This window comes from Hyaena hyaena, unplaced genomic scaffold, assembly GCF_003009895.1.
Source record: "Hyaena hyaena isolate Hyena2069 unplaced genomic scaffold, ASM300989v1 scaffold_589, whole genome shotgun sequence".
In the NCBI taxonomy this organism is placed as follows: Eukaryota; Metazoa; Chordata; class Mammalia; order Carnivora; family Hyaenidae; genus Hyaena; species Hyaena hyaena.
The window spans coordinates 1,093,009-1,110,855 of record NW_024081220.1 but is presented as its reverse complement, the minus strand read 5'-3'; the positions used below and the strand labels follow the sequence as shown (position 1 = coordinate 1,110,855).

Sequence of the window (17,847 nt, the reverse complement as noted above, 5' to 3'; positions counted from 1 at the left end):
GGCTCTGAGCTGCACAGAGCCCAACACGGGGCTCAAACCCACAAACTGAGATCATGACCTGAGCCAAAGTCAGATGCTTAGCAGACTGAGCCACCCATGTGCCTCTCCCACAAAGTTATTTTAGAGGAACACATCCATTTGGTCACTTTGTTGTTCCCTGTGGATGATCTTCCAGGTGCGCCGGTTCTGACTGCTCCCTCTTCCCAGCTTCCTCTGCAGGTCAGGCCTTGAAATTGACCTAGCTTCCACAGATTTTATGTTCTGGTGCAGCTGTCCACAGATCCAGTTCATGATTCGTGACTATTATTTGATCTTGTAGGAAGTGAAATACTCGTCATCACTAGTTTGTTTCCATTCAGGTGCTAATGGATTATTGTATAATGTATCCATTGGGAATATTTCCAAAGGATCAAATATCAGAGATTCAGCAACATCATGCCATTTGGTTCCTTGATACCATAGCTACTCCCTGTAAGAATGGTAGGATATCTTTTCTCATGTCATGCATTAAAGGAATTGAAAAAATTCTTCTCTAAAGTTGTAGAAATGACATCTCTTCCCAGCCTACCCCCATTTCCCCTCTCTTTGAAAACTGTATAGAATTAAGGTCACAATATTCCTGATCTATAGGCCAGTTTATCCTGAATTTATCCTGGGGTACACTATTATCTGATTGTGTGGCAAGTCTTTTATTTATTTATTTATTTATTTATTTATTATTTTTTTATTTAAAGATTTTATTTTTAAGTAATCTCTACACCCAACATGGAGCTCGAATTTACAATCCCAAGATCCAGAGTCACGTGCTCCACCGACTGAGCCAGCCGGGCACCACCTGTGTGGCAAGCCTTTTAATGCCTTCTTGTTAAAGGAAAGGCAGAGAAGAGAACTCATGTCCTTCACATCATTCTTCATTTGTCCAACAAATGTTTGTTGAACACCTACAATGTACTGGGATAGGCCAGTGGGGAAGACAGGAGAGCCAACCATTAATTGAAATATAGTGGGTTATGGGGTGCCAAGGTAGCTCAGTTGGTTAAGTGTCTGACTTTGGGTCAGGTTATGATCTCACCGTTTGTGAGTTCAAGCCCCTTGCTGGGCTCTGTGCTGACAGCATGGAGCCTGGAGCCTGCTTCAGATTCTGTGTGTCCCTCTCACTCTGCTCCTCCCCCGCTGGCACTCTGTCTCTCTGTGTCTCTCTCTCTCAAAAATAAACATTAAAAGAATTTTAAAGAAATAAAGTGGAGTAATTGCTAGGAGACCAGGAACAGAATGAAGGTATCCCTGAAAAAGGTCACTGCTCTCTTCCAGTAGAAACCCAGTAAGCCCCTCATTGTTTTACTATTGTTTTTAACCATTGTTACCTTTTTATCAGAAAAAAAAAAAAAAAAAGGATTTTCCACATAGATAAGTGAATTTCCCAGATAACCAGACCTATCTCTCTAGGTCTCATAAATCATTTAAAAATTATTTTGGAGTTGGGCACCTGGGTGGCTCAGTCGATTGAATGTCCAACTTTGACTCAGGTCATGATCTTGTGGTCTGATCTATGAGTTTGAGCCCCGTGTTGGACTCTGTGCTGACAGCTCAGAGCCTGGGCCTGCTTTGGATTCTGTGTCTCCCTCTCTCTCTGCTCCTCCACCACTCGTGCTCTGTTCTTTTTGTCTCTCAAAAATGAATAAACATTAAAATTTTTTTAAAAATTATTTTGAGGACACTTGGCTGGCTTAGTCAATAGCATGAGATGTTAGATTTCAGGGTTGTGAGTTTGACTTCCATGTCGGGTGTAGAGATTGGTTACTTAAAAGCAAAATCTTAAAAAAAAAACACTTTAAAATTATTTTTGGTGGGAATCATTGTAAAATGTATCCTTTACTCCTTTTTCTTTTCTTAAGTGGAATACACAGAATGAAATTCATTCTTTATTGTTGACTCAAGGCATGGACGTGAACATCAGCCTTTGTTATCTGGCTAAGCTGCCCGCAGACTTCTTTGGAGATATGTTCCCTCTTAAGCTAGATGATCCTTTCCTTATGGCTTTTTGCCATTTTTCTGTCTCTTTTTTTCTTATCAGGGCAATAGCCCTGGTCCTGACTGCTTTTATTTTGAAGACCCTAGTACCCCTCTCCTTTCTCCTTGCAAATTTGTATTGGTCTAGGGATTCGTACATCTAAACAGGTTAGACTTTTGTTTAAAATAAGAGCAAGTAGGAGCACCTGGGTAGCTCGGTCAGTTAAGCATCTGACTCTTGATTTCACCTCAGGTCATAATCTTGGGGTTTGTGAGATCGAGCCCCACATCGGGCTCTGGGCTGATAGCATGGAGCCTGATTGAGATTCTCTCCCTCTCGTGCTCTCTCTCTCTCTGCCTCTCTTTTTCTCTCTCAAAAAGAAACAAGTAAAATTTAAAAAAATAAAATAAGACTAAGTAGACTATGAATCAAGACTGGACAGGCTCAGCCTATAGGTAAAGTACATAATCTTGAGTATGTGAATGTGGCTACCCACAGTGCCCTCTTTGTAGTTTTCTTTCTGCTTGGGATTTACATTCTTTTGAGAGATGTATCTGAATCCCCACCAAATGTCAGACACCAGAGAGAGAGCCATGAACAGGTCAGCCCTTGCCCTCAAGGAGAAAAAACAAAAGCAAAAACGTAAAATAATAAAGTGTGCTGATGTTTATGGCAAAGAAAGTACAAGGAACTTGTGGAATATGTGTGGAGAAGCCAGAAAGCTTCAGTGGAAGTGACACTTGAGTGACCTGGGGGATAAGTAAGGAGCCAGCCAGGTGAAGGCAGTGGGCTGAGGAGGAGCGACCCCAGAGGAGACACGGGGAGAAAGCGGGGAAGCCAGAGCGTGAGCGGCGACGGAAGGACTGAAGGAAGCCAGAAGTGGCCCTAGTGACGAGAGCCAACGGAGAGGTGTGGTGCAGAGGGAGCATCTTCAAGGTGATGAAACAAGTGTCATTGTAGATGTCGGAGAGACTACTGTAGTCACAAGATCGGTTGAAACATTTGATCCCCCAAATTCCCGGGGGGGGGCTCTCAAGTTTTTTTTGCCTAAGTGCTTTGAGGAAACAAAGAAATGTATTCAGGGGTACCTGGGTAGCTCAGTCAGTTAAGCATTGGGAGGCTTTGGCTCAGGTCATGACCTCGCCCCCACATCGGGCTCTGTGCTGGCAGCTTGGAGCCTGGAGCCTGCTTCGGATTCTGTGTCTCCTTCTCTGTCTGTCCCTCCTCCACTCTCTCTCTCTAAAAATTAAAATAATAAAAAAATTTAAGATATTAAAAAAGAAATGTATTCATTAAAAATTTTTAAATATTTTTTGAAAATTTTAATGTCTTTGTTCATTTCTGAGAGAGATGGAGAGACAGAGAGAGACAGAGTGCCAGCCGGGGAGGGGCAGAGAGAGAGGGAAACACAGAATCTGAAGCAGAAACAGAGTTGTCAGCACACAGCCCGACATGGGGCTTGAACCCACAAACCGTGAGATCATGACCTGAGTGGAAGTCAGATGCTTACCCGATTGGGCCACCCAAGTGCCCCCATTAAAAAATTTTTAAACCTATCCATTTTTATATTTCTTGTTTTGGCAGAAATTAGTGCTGAGGCAAAAGTTGATTTAATGTGTAACTTTTGGGAATTAGACTTCTCACAAATACTTGTTTTTAAACAATAAATCAATTTTAAAATGAAGAACAAGAGGGGCGCCTGGGTGGCTTAGTCGATTAAGCGTCCGACTTTCGCTTAGGTCATGATCTCGCGGTTCGTGGGTTCGAGCCCCGCGTCGGGCTCTGTGCTGACTGCCAGCTCAGAGCCTGGAGCCTGTTTCAGTCTGTGATTCCCTCTCTCTCCGACCCTCCCCTGCTCACGCTGTCTCTCTCTCTCTCCTAGAAATAAATAAAACATTTAAAAAAATAAAATAAAATAAAGAACAAGATTATGTTTGGAGGCTGTTAGGTAAACAGAAGTTCTTATCTCTATTATTTTCTTTTTTTTAATGAAAATAGTGTTTTATTTATTTTTTAACATTTATTCATTTTTGAGAGACAGAGAGACAGAGTGTGAGCAGGGTAGGGGCAGAGAGGGAGACACTGAATCCAAAGCAGGCTTCAGGCTCCGAGCTGTCAGCACACATCCCGAAACGGGGCTTGAACTCACGGACTGCGAGATCATAACTCAGGCCGAAGTCAGCTTAACTGACTGAACTACTCAGGTGCCCCATCTCTATTATTTTCTTTTTTTTTTTATTTTTCTTTTTTTAAATTTTTATTTGTATTTATTTCTAGGAGAGAGAGAGAGAGAGAGAGAGACAGCGTGAGCAGGGGAGGGTCAGAGAGAGAGGGAGTCACAGACTGAAATAGGCTCCAGGCTCTGAGCTGGCAGTCAGCACAGAGCCCGACGCGGGGCCCGAACCCACGAACCGCGAGATCATGACCTAAGCGAAAGTCGGACGCTCAACTGACTAAGCCACCCAGGCGCCCCTATTATTTTCTACTTATAGAAATAGATTTATGAGGTTCAGGCCATGATGTGTAATTGGATGTAACAGTGAATTAATTGTGTAACGAGATTATGCAATTCGCTTATGAGACACTAGTTCTTAAGTTAGCTACAGGGAAATTGGCCTTTTCTATTATCTTGAATGAAGCAGAGTTATATGCAGATTTGAAATTGCCTTATGATGCCTTACTTAACCTTACCATTGAACCCAAAGCAATCCTTTGTTTCCTACATGTTTAAATTCTTATAAAGGGGCCAGCCTTTATATCCATGGTAGATTGTTGCACCAATGGCCCTAATGAATTCTGCCTCCCAGTGTTCATGCCCTGGCACAGCTCCCTCCAGAATTGACTCTGGGCTTGACCATAAGACTTGTCTTGGCCAATACACGTGGCCCAAGTGCAGGAGGGCAGTGCTTATGCACTGGGGCTGGCCCTCTGGGAACACGGTCCTGGGCTACTATGCAAGAAACCCGGTCTTGTCCACTGAAGGTGGGGAGGTTGGGAGGAGGAGAGCTGAGGCTCCCTACCCAGCACCCAACCTGGACTTTCCAGCTGTTCCAGTCATTTGTAATAGACCAAGTGAACCAGAGGAGCCCAGTAAAAGAATAGCCCAACTCACAGAACCTAGAGAAACAGTAAATCAGTGTTCTACGCCTCTGTGTTTCACAGTGAATTTTAGGCAGCAATATGCAATGAAAACAATGTCCTTTTACAATGTTCAAGTTTCACTTTTTAAAAAAATTCTTAATCTTTGTTTATTTTTGAGAGAGAGAGACAGAGCACAAGCAGGGGAGGACCAGAGAGAGAGGGGGACACAGAATCCAAGTCAGGCTCTAGGCTCTGAGCTGTCAGCACAGAGCCTGATGTGGTGCTCAAACTCACGAACCATGAGATCATGACCTGAGCTGAAGTCGATTGCCCAGCCCACTGAGCCACCCAGGCGCCCCACATATCCACATGTCTTGGTTGCATTAAAAAAATGAACCAAAAAAAAAAAAAAACCCAAAACCCAACAACCAACCTCTCTTAATATATTTCCGAGTTAACTGTTAAGAAGAGGGTACCTATTTTAAAGTCTATTATTTGTTGGAACTTAATTATTGCCAGAATGCCCGAACATTCTATAGAACACAGGGGGTTGTATTTGAGAGGATCAGAAAGGGAAATTACGTGACAAAGGTATAATTATAACACTAACAAAACACTGTGAGATTATGCGTATGGTGGACTGGAGACGGAAACAGGAATGGTGCAGCTGAGCTTGGCGAGGAGGCCCCAGGTACGCCCAGGTCAGGACTGATCTGTGAGGGCTTTGGGGCGGGGAAGAAAGAGAGGCAGTCTGCTGCGCAGAGCTGGTCTAGAACAGTTCAGGGCAGGGCAGGGCAGGCCATGGTGCCTGGGAACAGAATGATAAAGAACAGGCTGTCAGTGTGGGCAAAAGCATCAAAGAACCCACCTTTAGGAGGGAGCTGGACATGAGCTAGCGTTCTGATATCAGATTCTGCCAAATACTGGTTTGCAGAAAGAGTTAGAGAACAGGAGGGAATAGAAAGCAGGGGGTGGGGGCAGGGGGCAGTGTTGTTTTGGGTGAAAAGTCCAGAAAGGGCAGGCTGGTGACTGTGGCTTCCCAGCTGGCCTTCAGGGTTCCCCTTTGTTCAGAGAATAAAGTCCAAACTCTACATGGCATAAAAGGTCCTGCATGACCTGTCTGGTCTTGGAATATCAACCTGACCTTGTCCTCTGTTGCTCCCCCAAATGCACCTTCTGGGCCTTTGCCGTTTCCAGAATCCACTGTCCTTTTCTCGGCCTCCCTGCCCTCTCAGGTTCTTTTCCCTTTGCCTACCATGCTTTTCCCTCTGGGTGTCAACACATTAATTGCTTCGTTGCATACAAGGCCTTGCTGGTTATCTCAGGGAAGCCTTCTGTCATACCTGGGTTGGGTCATAACCCCTTTTCTCTGCCTCTGGCCTTCTATCAGCCCCAGGTGGGCCCTGGTGGCCTCATTTGCCTGGTGTGAGCTTCCCTTTCCTGGATGACAGGAAGTGGGTGGTTGAGCTGCAGAAGAGAGATCAAGTCCATCTCATACTTCCCTACCCTCCTGGGCCTCAGCACATGCTAGTCTCCCTACCTTTTCTTATGTTTCTGATTAGAAAGCTTCCCTCAGAACTCAAGACCCCATCAAATGATCATTCCTCTGTGTGACTCCCACACTGCCCTCCCATAGCCTTTCATTCTTGCAAACACTCAATTAATATTTACCGAGCACACACTGTTGTGATCATGCTGATGTGTGCTTATCGCCTTAACTGTCACTTTGCTGCATCGATGTCTTAGGCAGTGAATTTTTTGAGACTCATGATCTTATGCACCTCCTGGGTATCCCCTGGAAAGGGTTCAGGCACACAGCAGGCCTTAATATATTTGTTTTAAGAATGAATATGCTTTATTATAAAGGATATTGGTTTCCAAGAAATTCCTAAATCCTTAAGGCCGGAAGGCATATTAAAGATCACCTCAGGGGCGCCTGGGTGACTCAGTTGGTTAAGCCTCCAACTTCGGCTCAGGTCATGATCTCGAGGTTCGTGAGTTCAAGCCCTGTGTCGAGTTCTGTGCTGACAGCTCAGAGCCTGGAGCCTGCTTCAGATTCTGTGTCTCCCTCTCTCTCTGCCCCTCCCCCACGTGTGCTCTGTCTCTCTCTCAAAAATAAATAAAGATTAAAAAAAAAGGTGGTTTTTTTTTTTGTTTTTTTTTTTAAAGATTACCTCATCCATCTCCATCCATTCCAGGAGAGGCATCATGCAGAATTTGCTTGACTGAGTTCAGTGGAGGGGGACTCATGGTCCATGTGACTACTCATTCGATGAGGACAGCAGCAATCCTGTGGATGTCTTTCCTTCTGTGGAGCTACCACATGCCCCTTCATAGTTCCCTCCACTGGCCCCCCATTCTGCTCCCAGAGTGTCACAGAAGAGCCCCTTCCTTCCTGCAGCTGACAGCCTACCATATGTCTGGCAGTTAATGCATCTCTTCCTAAGTTTTCCCTTTCCAGGCAGGGAAAGACCACTTCCCAGCTGTGTGACCCTGAGCTTCAGTTTCCTTATTTGTAAAAATCGGGATACGACAGTACCTATCTATAGGGTTGTTGTCAAAATTAAATGAGCTCACATATGTAAAGTGCTTAGAACAGTACATGGTGTATATTAAATGGCCAATAATGATTTCAGTATTGTTTTGTATTAGATTTTACATGTCGTACTTAAAATTGGACAAATTATATTTTGAGATATTTAATTTATTATTTTTTTTGTTTATTTATTTTCTTTGATTGAGTGAGCAAGGGAGGTGCGGAGCCTGATGCGGGGCTCAATCCCATGAACCATGAGCTCATGACCTGAGCCAAAATCAGAAGTCAGACACTTGGGACACCTGGGTGGCTGTTGATTGAACAGGTGACTGTTGACTTTGGCTCAGGTCATGATGCCAGAGTCATGGGATCAAGCCCAATGTTGGGCTGTGTGCTGGGTATGGAGCCTGCTTGAGATTCTCTCTCTCTGTCTCTTTCAAATAAATAAAATATTAGAAAAAAGGAGACACTTAACCAATTTAGTCACCCAGCCATTTAATTTAAAAAACAGAATAACGGGGGCATCTGGCTGGCTCAGTCAGTAAAGCATGAGACTGCATGAGATTGATTCATAATCTCAGGGTGGTGAATTCAAGCCCCATGTTGGGTGTGGACATACTTAATTTTTTAAAAAGCAGAATAATAAAATATATGATCACATGCAAAATTGTATTATTAACATATGATATATATTTCATATAAATTATATTACATATTATATTCCCTACCCTCAGTAAAATTGGAAACCCCCTTAGGTAGGGTTCATTATGAAGCTTAATGGACAACTTGGTCTTTATTTTTAATAATTGTTTGTGTAATTAATTTTTTTATATATATTTTTTTAATTTATTTCTAGGAGAGAGGGAGACAGCGTGAGCAGGTGAGGGTCAGACAGAGAGGGAGACACAGACTCTGAAATAGGCTCCAGGCTCTGAGCTGGCAGTCAGCACAGAGCCCGACGCGGGGCCCGAACCCACGAACCGCGAGATCANAATGCACTGATCTCTAGATTAATTTCGAGTGTATTGCCATCTTAACAGTATATCTTCTGATCCATGAACATATATTTTTTCAATTATTGAGATTTTTAATTTCTTGCAGTAATGTTTTACAGTTTTTAGAGTGCAAGTTTTATGCTTTTTTGTTAAATTTATTTCTTTTTTTTTTAATGTTTTATTTATTTCTAGGAGAGAGAGAGAGAGAGACAGCGTGAGCAGGGGAGGGTCAGAGAGACAGGGAGTCACAGACTGAAACAGGCTCCAGGCTCTGAGCTGGCAGTCAGCACAGAGCCCGACGCGGGGCCCGAACCCACGAACCGCGAGATCATGACCTAAGCGAAAGTCGGACGCTCAACCGACTAAGCCACCCAGGCGCCCCTTGTGTAATTAATTAACAAATGTCTACTGGACCTTAATGCAGCCCTGATCATTCATATATACTGCTTCAAGATATCCCGATCATTCTCTGTGGAGTTCTTTAATTTAGGGTGACCCACCATCCCGGTTTTCTGAGGACTGAGGGAATGTGGGAGTTTTAGTTAAAACTGAACTGAGGGTGTTCTTTTTTTTTTTAATGTTTTATTTACTTCTGAGAGACAGCATAAGCAGGGGAGGGTCAGAGAGAGAGGGAGACACAGAATCTGAAACAGGTTCCAGGCTCTGAGCTAGCTGTTAGCACAGAGCTCAAAGCGGGGCTCGAACCCGTGAACTGTGAGATCATGACCTGAGCCGAAGTCAGACACCCAACCGACTGAGCCACCCAGGTGCCCCTGAGGGTGTTCTTGAGACTCAGAACTTTCAGCGCTAAAACCAGGTTGAGTTGGTCACCCTATGAATAATTCATAACGCCTCCTATCCTGCCGCCACTGAGTCTCACTGAGGCGGAGGCTCAGGTACAGTCAAGGTTCTGCTCCACCTGTCACCCCCTGCCCCCCACCCCCACGGCAAAGGAAGAATTGCTGCTGGAGGTGTAATGGCCGTTCATACTGGTTTACCAGAAGTGTAAAGACTGCTGTCATTCACAATGGCCTTGCACATGGAATTGATGGCCTTGCATGTGGAATTCACTAAGCTGCCAAAGCCTTAGACAAGCACTGAGCCCCTCTTTGTTGCATCCAACTGTCATGAGCCTATATGTATGTTAAGTCGGTGGAGGCCCTTTTTGCCTCATAAGGTGTTAGACCCTGAATGACAGAGCCTACAGCTTTGCAAGAAACTCGATTTTACCAATTCACATTGCAGTGATCAGACCCTAGGGAATTTCACTAAAAGTTACAAATGATGGATTAGTAAGTCAGAACATCAATTTAAAATATTCCTGTTGGGGCACCTGGGTGGCTCAGTCAGTTAAGTGTCTGACTTCAGTTCAAGTCATGATGTCACGGTTCGTGGGTTCGAGCCCTGCGTCGGGCTCTGTGCTGACGGCTAGCTCAGAGCCTGGGGCCTGCTTCAGATTTTGTGTCTCCTTCTCTCTCTGACCCTCCCCTGCTCACGCTGTCTCTATTTCTCAGAAGTAAATAAAACATTAAAAAAAAAATGTTCCTGTTACTTTCCTAGGGCACCACCTTACCTGTTTAAGGTACCCAAGAAGGAATGGAAAGTGAGCAAGTGGTGGAGGCGGGCGTTACCAGAAGGTGTGCTGATGTTGGATTTTAGTTGACTCTCTGCTGCAGACAGCTCCTTTCTCGGGAGATGGAGGATGCGTGTGACCAGTGGAGACCACGAATGAGGCTTCCTGGACTGACTCACCCACCCTGGCGGGCATCTGTACTTACCGTGAGCTCCCAACCCACTCTTGTGCTAGTGCCTCTTTGCCTCACCCCAGTACACCTATCCAAAGTGACAATCCTAAATTCCAGATTCGTTTACGCCACTCTACTTTTATTATAAAGTGCTTCCTGATACTAGATCTCTGTCCCCGAGTCACATCACACAGGGGTTCTGGGACTATTCCCTTGAAATGGCTGATTTTCTCTTATTTTGCTTAGTCAAAAAGAGATTCCCGTTCTGTGCACGAGCCTTCTTTCTCTCCAACTTTTCTGCAGCTTGTCTCTCATCAGGACCGTTACTTCTGTGGTTTGCAGTCTCTCAGACCACAGGGATTTTTCACCACCAGCACCACCTGCTGCCCCGATTCCCAGAGGCTTTCCTCCCTTTCCACCTGGCCTCCTCGCTGCCCTCTACTTGACATACTTTGGGGTTTGCCGCAGGCCAAGAACCGGGAGGGGCTGTGTTGGTGTGGGGTGATGGGTGATCTGGAAATAGCCTTGGGGGAGGGGCCTGGCTTTGAAGCTGGCATTGAGGTGTGTGTCTGTGCTCCTAGTGCCTGGCACTCAGCCGTCAGGAGGAGGCAACTTTACAGATCCAGCTCTCCTTTCCAGGGAGGCCCCCCTGCACACAGTATTTACCCCTTGGGTTAGTGACAGAAAACTTCTACTCTGGGCTAGCTGGTGCTTCCTCCCCCTGGGGCTCACAGCCTTTAATTGGGTCTGGCAAAGGAAGGCAGGCCCTGGGCTTGTAGCTGGGAGGGGTCCAGCCAACCATTCACATATAGCAGCCTTGTCACATCTGCCAGCGCGCATGACTCCTACTCAGCACCAGTCACTCGTATAGATACCCCAGGTGATGAAAGGTTGGTCATCAGGGGCAGGGGTGGTAAAGGGAGAGAGGAGCGAGGCAGGGTGCCCACTGGTGCAGGGGCCAGAGGTGGAGCCGAGAAGGCACCAGGTGCACGCCGGTTTTCCCTGAAGTCACCCTCTCAACTCAGACGACAGGCAGCTGGTTGACACCAACCAGGCTGCCTCAGGAGAGTCCTGGCAACTGAAAGTGACAAGCTCATGCTTTGACTGTGGTGGTGACAGGCTTATGGTCTCCCTGCCACCCATAAGGCAGCCCAGGGCCTAGCCTCTGACGGCCCATTCTCTGCCCATCCATCCCTTTTGATCATAAGGGTCTGGCCTAAATGTTGCTCACAGTTCATACGTTAAAGTTTTATTAAAGATAAGTAGGTCCATGGAAGGAAAAGGTCCGCCGGCCAGCAATGAACAAGAAGAAAACAATCTTAATTTGCCCAAATTAAGCATACCAATCCTGGGTAATCTCCAGGCTCTGTAGGGACTCACAGACACCTTCTTGGGCTGGTCCATCGCCTGTGTGTTGAGCTCTGCCAGCCCTAATCCTTCTGATCCACTGAGCTAGCCATCTGGCTTTGGCCAGGCATCCTGGTGGTGACAGTAGTAAGGCAGGCACAGGTCCCCAGCTACCCTGACATGGGTGATGGGGACACTTCACCTGAAGCAAGTTGAGGTTGACGGTCCCTCCAACGCAGAGACTGCACCTGTCAGCACAAGTGTTCACAGTCCTCACATCCTCTGACAGCCACGCACTCATCCAGTGGCTCCAAAAGACCTCAGAAACGGGATTCTACACTAACCCAAAATATCATAAAAGGCAGGACATGCAATGGTCGGGGATACTGATGACAGTCAAGCCAGGATTTGACTCCGACTGTCATTTACCAGGTGAGTGACTTGGTACATTAACCACGGTTGGTCTTAGTTTCCCCATTTATAAAACGATACTAATATCTGTCACTTCATAGAATTGTCATGAGGATTGAACAAAATGCGGAGGATCGAACAAGTAATGTGTCCATATTCATGTTTGCTGTTGCTCCCCAAACATCACCTTTGGGGCACATAAAGGCTTAAGAGGGGCCCTAACAATCCACTATGATCTAGGGACAACCTGCTTTGCCCTTTTGATTCTGAGCATTTAGGTCATTATATATTTATTACCTCCCTGCACTCTTCCACAAGAAGCAGGAGGGCTCTGAAGAGCACCTGTGAAGAGAATTATGGAGCCTTAGCTATGGGCCCACTCTGGGCCCTGCTTATCATCTAGGCTTTGAGTTTGGTCTCTGGAGTTGATTGTCCTCGACTCCAGCTGCCGGCCCAGTGGCTTTCTGGGACTGGCTCTCTGGCATACTATGACTACAAGATTAAAGGCACTTGGATCAACTCTCCTGCTTGCCCAGGGCCTGGCGGTGCGGGTGGTGGCTGCAAGCCTGCTTGCTATGATGAACAGGACTCTCTGATGTGGGAACATGAAACTGGTAGAATGGTCACCTGATACAAGGAAGGGTGGGAGGGCCCTGAGACCCAGAATGTCAGCAGAGAGTAAGGTAGTATCTGTTGGCTTTTTTACCCTGGGAAGGCATGTCTCACATGGGTAGGCAACACTTATGTTCTCCAAAATGAGAAAGGAGAAGGAAAAGTGAGGAGAGGCACTTGCTCAGAGTTGGAGAGGCTGGAAGTAGGGGAAAGAACAGGAGCCCCCCCTTCCCCACATCTACAAGCCTTTAGGAGACCAGTAACTTGATTCATGTCCAGTGCTTTATTTGACATAAATAGTCTCATCAGAGGAGACAGAAATGTGTCCCCAGGCCAATACAGAATACGTGCATGTGTGTTTATGAGGAAGAGATGTGTGAGGTCCCTGATCTGTGCTCTGAGCGGGTGGTCAGTCAGGCGGGGCCTGGGCCAACCAGTAAGGCAGATGAGGTCCCAGTCCTGGGGGACTCACTGCTCCTGGGCGCCCCAGGAGATGTAGTCTGGCCGCGTGGCTGCATGGTACTCGTCGATGAGCTGCTGCACAACCTCCCTGGACGTGTCCAGCTCATCGAAGTTCTCCTTGAAGATGTCCTCTTTGCGGAACTGCTCCAGGAAGGCTTCCCGCTTCCGCAGCTTGTCGTACTGGCGACAGGTCCGCTCGAAGAGCTTGGTGTGTGCAGAAAGCAGGGGTCACAAAGAACTCAGAGTAACAATATGGCCCAGAGACCCAGGGAACCAAGGCTGGGCAGTCTGCACATTAAGAGAGCTGGAAGCAGGGGCAGCAGGGATGTGGAGAGGTGAGGCCCAACCAGGGAAGCCAGTACGGGAAGTTAGGCGCAAACTCTAAGCCTCACCGAGGAGATGCTGGTGTGGTTGGCCATCATGAGCCCACTGACCCGGTGGGCCGAAGGCAGGTAGGGAGACTTCCTTGACAAGGCCACCTGGATGCTGGCAGGGCCCCAGGGGATGAAGTTGGCCAACTTCCGTTCCCGGATCCTCTGCAGACTCTTGTGGACCTGGGGGTGGGGTGGGGAGGGGTGGACACAACAGTGGTGGTGGTAGCCTCTCCTCTACCCCTGTGGGTTCCGGGGGTGGCACGAAGGGGCCTCACCTACCTGGGTGGGGTCCACCTCCCCCTGGATGATGTTGAGGATGGCGATGTAGCAATGGTTGGTCTGGCGGTCCCGGCCCGTGGACACCATCACGTTCTTGGGCTGTAGCAGCCGCCTCATGACGTCCAGGACCGTGGTCTTCCTCACGCTGGCCACCTGAGGGGAGAGTGGGCCACAGGGACCAGGCCAGCACTCAGGGCTCGGTCCAGTGCCTGACCCCCATCAGACTCGGGCTAGGATGGTCTCCCTGGGAAGCGTCTTGAGATTCAGGTCTACACTGAGCCTCGGCTGCGGGACCAGGAGTCTGAGCCCTCCTCTGCTCAGCAAGGCCATGCCCCTGTGCTGGAGCATCAGCACACCCCACACAGCCTGGGCCCTGCAGGGAGCCAGGGGGGAGGGGAGAGGAGAGCAGGTCAGCGCGGAGCCCAACAGTCTGTGCCCGGCCCCGAGCACAGAGCCTCTGGGGGCTGCAAAGGGCAGCTCCTGGAGGGGGCAGCAGGGGGGCAGAGAGGCTAGGCCAGGGCCTGCCGGAGGCGCTCCTACCGACTGGTCCGTGGTGAGCGGGGTGTAGCCGGTCATGAGGAAGTGGAGTCGAGGAGTGGGGATGAGCGAGGCGATGAGGCCGATGAGGTCGTTGTTCATGTAGCCGGGGTAGCGCAGGGTGGTGGTGCTGGCTGACATGATGGTGGACACCTGGGGACGGGGGTGCCGGGTCACGGGCCTTGGCCTGGGGCGGCGCCTCCCTTCCCCAGACGGCACTCCAGGAAGGAGGGCTCCCAGTCCAGGAGTGGGGGCTCACCAGCTGGTTGATCTGGGAAAAGGACGGGTTCTGGATGTGCAGGCGGTCTGTGGCGATCCGGTTCAGGGCCGTGTTGTCCAGCACCACCTGGGGGGACACAAGAGGGTGACAGATTTATGAGGACAGAAAGAATAGGAACTTTGCCTGAATCTGGGCTCTGAAGCTTAATTTCCTTGGTGCTTCATCTTCATGGCCAGAAAGACCCATCCAAAAGGCAGTGTGGCACAGGACAGAAGCACAGAAGAGCTCAAAATAGACTTTTTAAATGTAGGAAAATGATGAAATAGACAGGGGGTGGGAGTGGAGAATGGCAGAATCCAGGACACACCACACAGTCTGCGTTCTGGGTCAGCCTCTTGAGCGTGAGCAGGGAGTTGTAGGGCTGGACCACCACATCGCTCATCTCGTCCTGGTTGGGGAACACTGAGTAGGTCTGCACCAGCTTCTTGGGGTACCTGGTGGGGTTGAGAGGAGAGGGTCAGGGCAAGAGCCTGGAGGCTTGGTAAACATGCGGCTCACAACAACAGTCAGAAAGCAGTGAAATCTAAATTGGGAAATTGGGGTGGGACACAGGATCAGCAGGGAAGGAAGACTTGACTTTTCGAAGTTTGCAGCTCCAAAGGGGGAATGGCAGAGACAATCTTAGGACATAGAGTTCTACCTCTAAACTAGCCAAACTCCTTGAACCTTCATCTCTTCATCTAGGGCCTAGATTCTCGGCTCTGGATCCAACCACCCAGAGTGTGATCAGGTTCTTGGTTACTGTACCTTCCCTTTCTCACTACAGGAGTTAACAGAAGGGCCCTTTCATTGCTCCAGCAAATTGGAAGGCATATCTGGAGGGCCTCCAAGTTACTTGGGAAACCAAGTCCACCCCGGCCCCTCAAAACACAGACTTACCTGTCATTCAGTCGTTCTAAGAGGTAGGAGCCCAGGCCAGAGCCTGTCCCCCCAGCAATGGAGTGACACAGCACGAAGCCCTACAGGGGAAGGGGCAGTCAGGGTCTAGGTACTGGATTTCACACTGGACCCATCTTACAATTTCTTGGGTTCCTATTTTTCCAAGTCTTCTCCTCCACTTCCCTTACCCCACATACACAGCTCAGGAAGACTCTGCCTTGTATCCAGCAAAGCCCAGTGACATCTGTCCAGTGCAAAGGGTACATGGGCAGGCCTTGTACTTAACAGGTGGTTTCTAAAGGGTGTTGTGAAGCCTTCCCAATGACAGCTCCCATCAACATTCCTAAGACACTCACCTCTAGACTGTCGCTGCCATCTGCCTCCCGGTCTATGATATCAAAAATATCCTCGTGGATCTTCTCTCCCTGTACACACATGGGGAGTGTCAGAATGGGACAGGACCATGGGACAAGGACTCTAACCTCAGAATAGCCACCTGAATTCTCCTTATAGGACATAAAAGTCCTTTTTTGGAGCACAGTGGCCCTGTTATCACATTGAAAGGCAGCATAGCACAGTGGGTATGGGCAGAAGTCAACATCCACACTGCTAGAACTCACGGATCAGGTCTAGTTTTATTTAACTAAGTGACTCTGGGCAGGTTACTCTAGGCAGGTTACTCAGTTTCCCCATTTGTATAATGAAGGTAATACAACTCCTTCGTCCCTTATTTGAAATCTTGGGGCTAGCTATGTTTCGGGATTCAAATATTTCCGATTCTAGAAAGGTAATATGGTATGTATGATGTATGTTAAGTAAGATGCAGTGGGTGCCTGATGTGTGCTAATCAAATATATTACTATTTCTGCAATGAAACATACAAGTAGTGACAAGTTGGATAAAAACTATAAAACAGTCTTGTCTCCACTGATTTTTTTTTGAAGATTTTATTTTTAAGTAATCTCTACCCCCAACATGTGGCTTGAACTCACAACCCCAAGATCAAGAGCCACATGCTCTACTGACTAAGCCAGCCAGGTGTCCTGAGATTTGATTTTGCTACTAAGTAAGTTATAAATCATGTTTTGGTTTCAGAGGTTTTTGGAATCTGGAAAAGGAGGTAAGAGACTGTGAACCTATAATACCTACTTTAGGGTCGTTGGGACGGTTTGGTAAGTTATATGTAAAGCGCTTAGTATGACCTGACACACAGCACTAGCAAGTGCAGTCTTAACCATATTAAATAGTTGACTTAGAAAAAAGAACTCCCCTCAGCCATCTCTCTCTCGCTCTACTACTCCTACATCCTCGATCTGGTTTCTTCTCTCTCTGGCGAGTCATACACCTGCCCTGACACAGGAAGGGAGTTGTGGGTCCTGCCAGGGAATAGCAAATGACCTGCGAGAACCCACTGGCCCAGTTGTTGCCAGCGCCTCCTCCATGCTCTGACAGGTAGATGTTCTCCGGGTTGTAGAGCTTCGCATACGGGGAGTTGAGGATGGAGTGGATCACCCGGGGCTCCAGGTCCAGCAGCACTGCCCTGGGGATGTAGTGCTCATCGTCTGCCTGTCAGGGGGAGTCCAGCGGGAGGGGGTGGGGTGAGGGGGTTCCAGTCAGCTAAGGCCCAGTCCTCCGTCCTCCCAACTCTGCCTCCTGCCTGCCCTCCCTCCTCAAGCCAGCCGCCCTGGCTCCTCTGCCCAGAGGGTTTTCTGGTTCCAAGCCACTGCCTTTCCCTCAGGCCTCCGGGCCACTGTCGGGGTAGGGGTGGGAGGCTGGCAAAGTCGCTGGGAGCACCTGGTAGAAAAAGACGTCCTTGCGGTCAGTGCCCTCGGTGGCGAACTCCTCCACGATGCCCTCGGGGCTGATACCATGCTCGGCGCACAGCTGTTTCCAGAACTCGAACCCAACTGGTGTGGGGGAGGGGCGGACGGGCGGAAAAGAGGACGTCTGGGTCTGGGTAGATTCCAAGCAGGAGCTGGGGGACTGAGCGCTCGGGAGTCTCCCATGTCAGAGGAAAGGGCTGTATGCCAGCGAGAGGGAGGGGAGGGCCCCTCAGGGTTGGGCAACTGGACACTGGGTCAGGCATGTCCCGCCTTTGGAAAACTACGATTCTGGGAAGGGCGGATGGAGTCCCGGATCCCGCAGCGAGATCCCATAGAATCTAAGGAACCTTTCTAGTGAAGGGGCCGGAGGTTCGCTCACTCTGATTGCCGCACTGGCCCAACTGTAGGGTGATGATTTCCCTCGGCATCGTTCCTCCAGCACCGGTGCCGCAGCCGCTCCCGCCAGCCAAGCCGC

General features: G+C 48.4%; 1 protein-coding gene and 1 long non-coding RNA gene across 2 annotated transcripts in view; one reads left to right on the top strand and one right to left on the bottom strand.

The window, feature by feature from the left end:
* The window catches only part of LOC120248457, a 30,324-nt gene extending 19,791 nt beyond the window's left edge, over window positions 1–10,533 (top strand). The window contains exon 3 of the long non-coding RNA XR_005532578.1: window positions 10,184–10,533. This is a non-coding gene — a long non-coding RNA (uncharacterized LOC120248457). The remainder of the gene's footprint in view (window positions 1–10,183) is intronic.
* Window positions 10,534–13,002: 2,469 nt separating this feature from the next.
* Window positions 13,003–17,800, bottom strand: TUBG1 (tubulin gamma 1). Its single transcript, XM_039256814.1, has 11 exons — window positions 17,752–17,800; window positions 17,344–17,456; window positions 16,948–17,115; window positions 15,906–15,974; window positions 15,550–15,629; window positions 14,978–15,104; window positions 14,650–14,736; window positions 14,394–14,543; window positions 13,854–14,006; window positions 13,593–13,754; window positions 13,003–13,404 (listed from the first exon to the last, which is right to left on the bottom strand). The coding sequence occupies exons 1-11, from the start codon at window positions 17,798–17,800 to the stop codon at window positions 13,207–13,209; spliced, it is 1,356 nt and encodes a 451-aa protein (XP_039112745.1). The 3' UTR covers window positions 13,003–13,206.
* Between the last annotated feature and the right edge of the window lie 47 nt (window positions 17,801–17,847).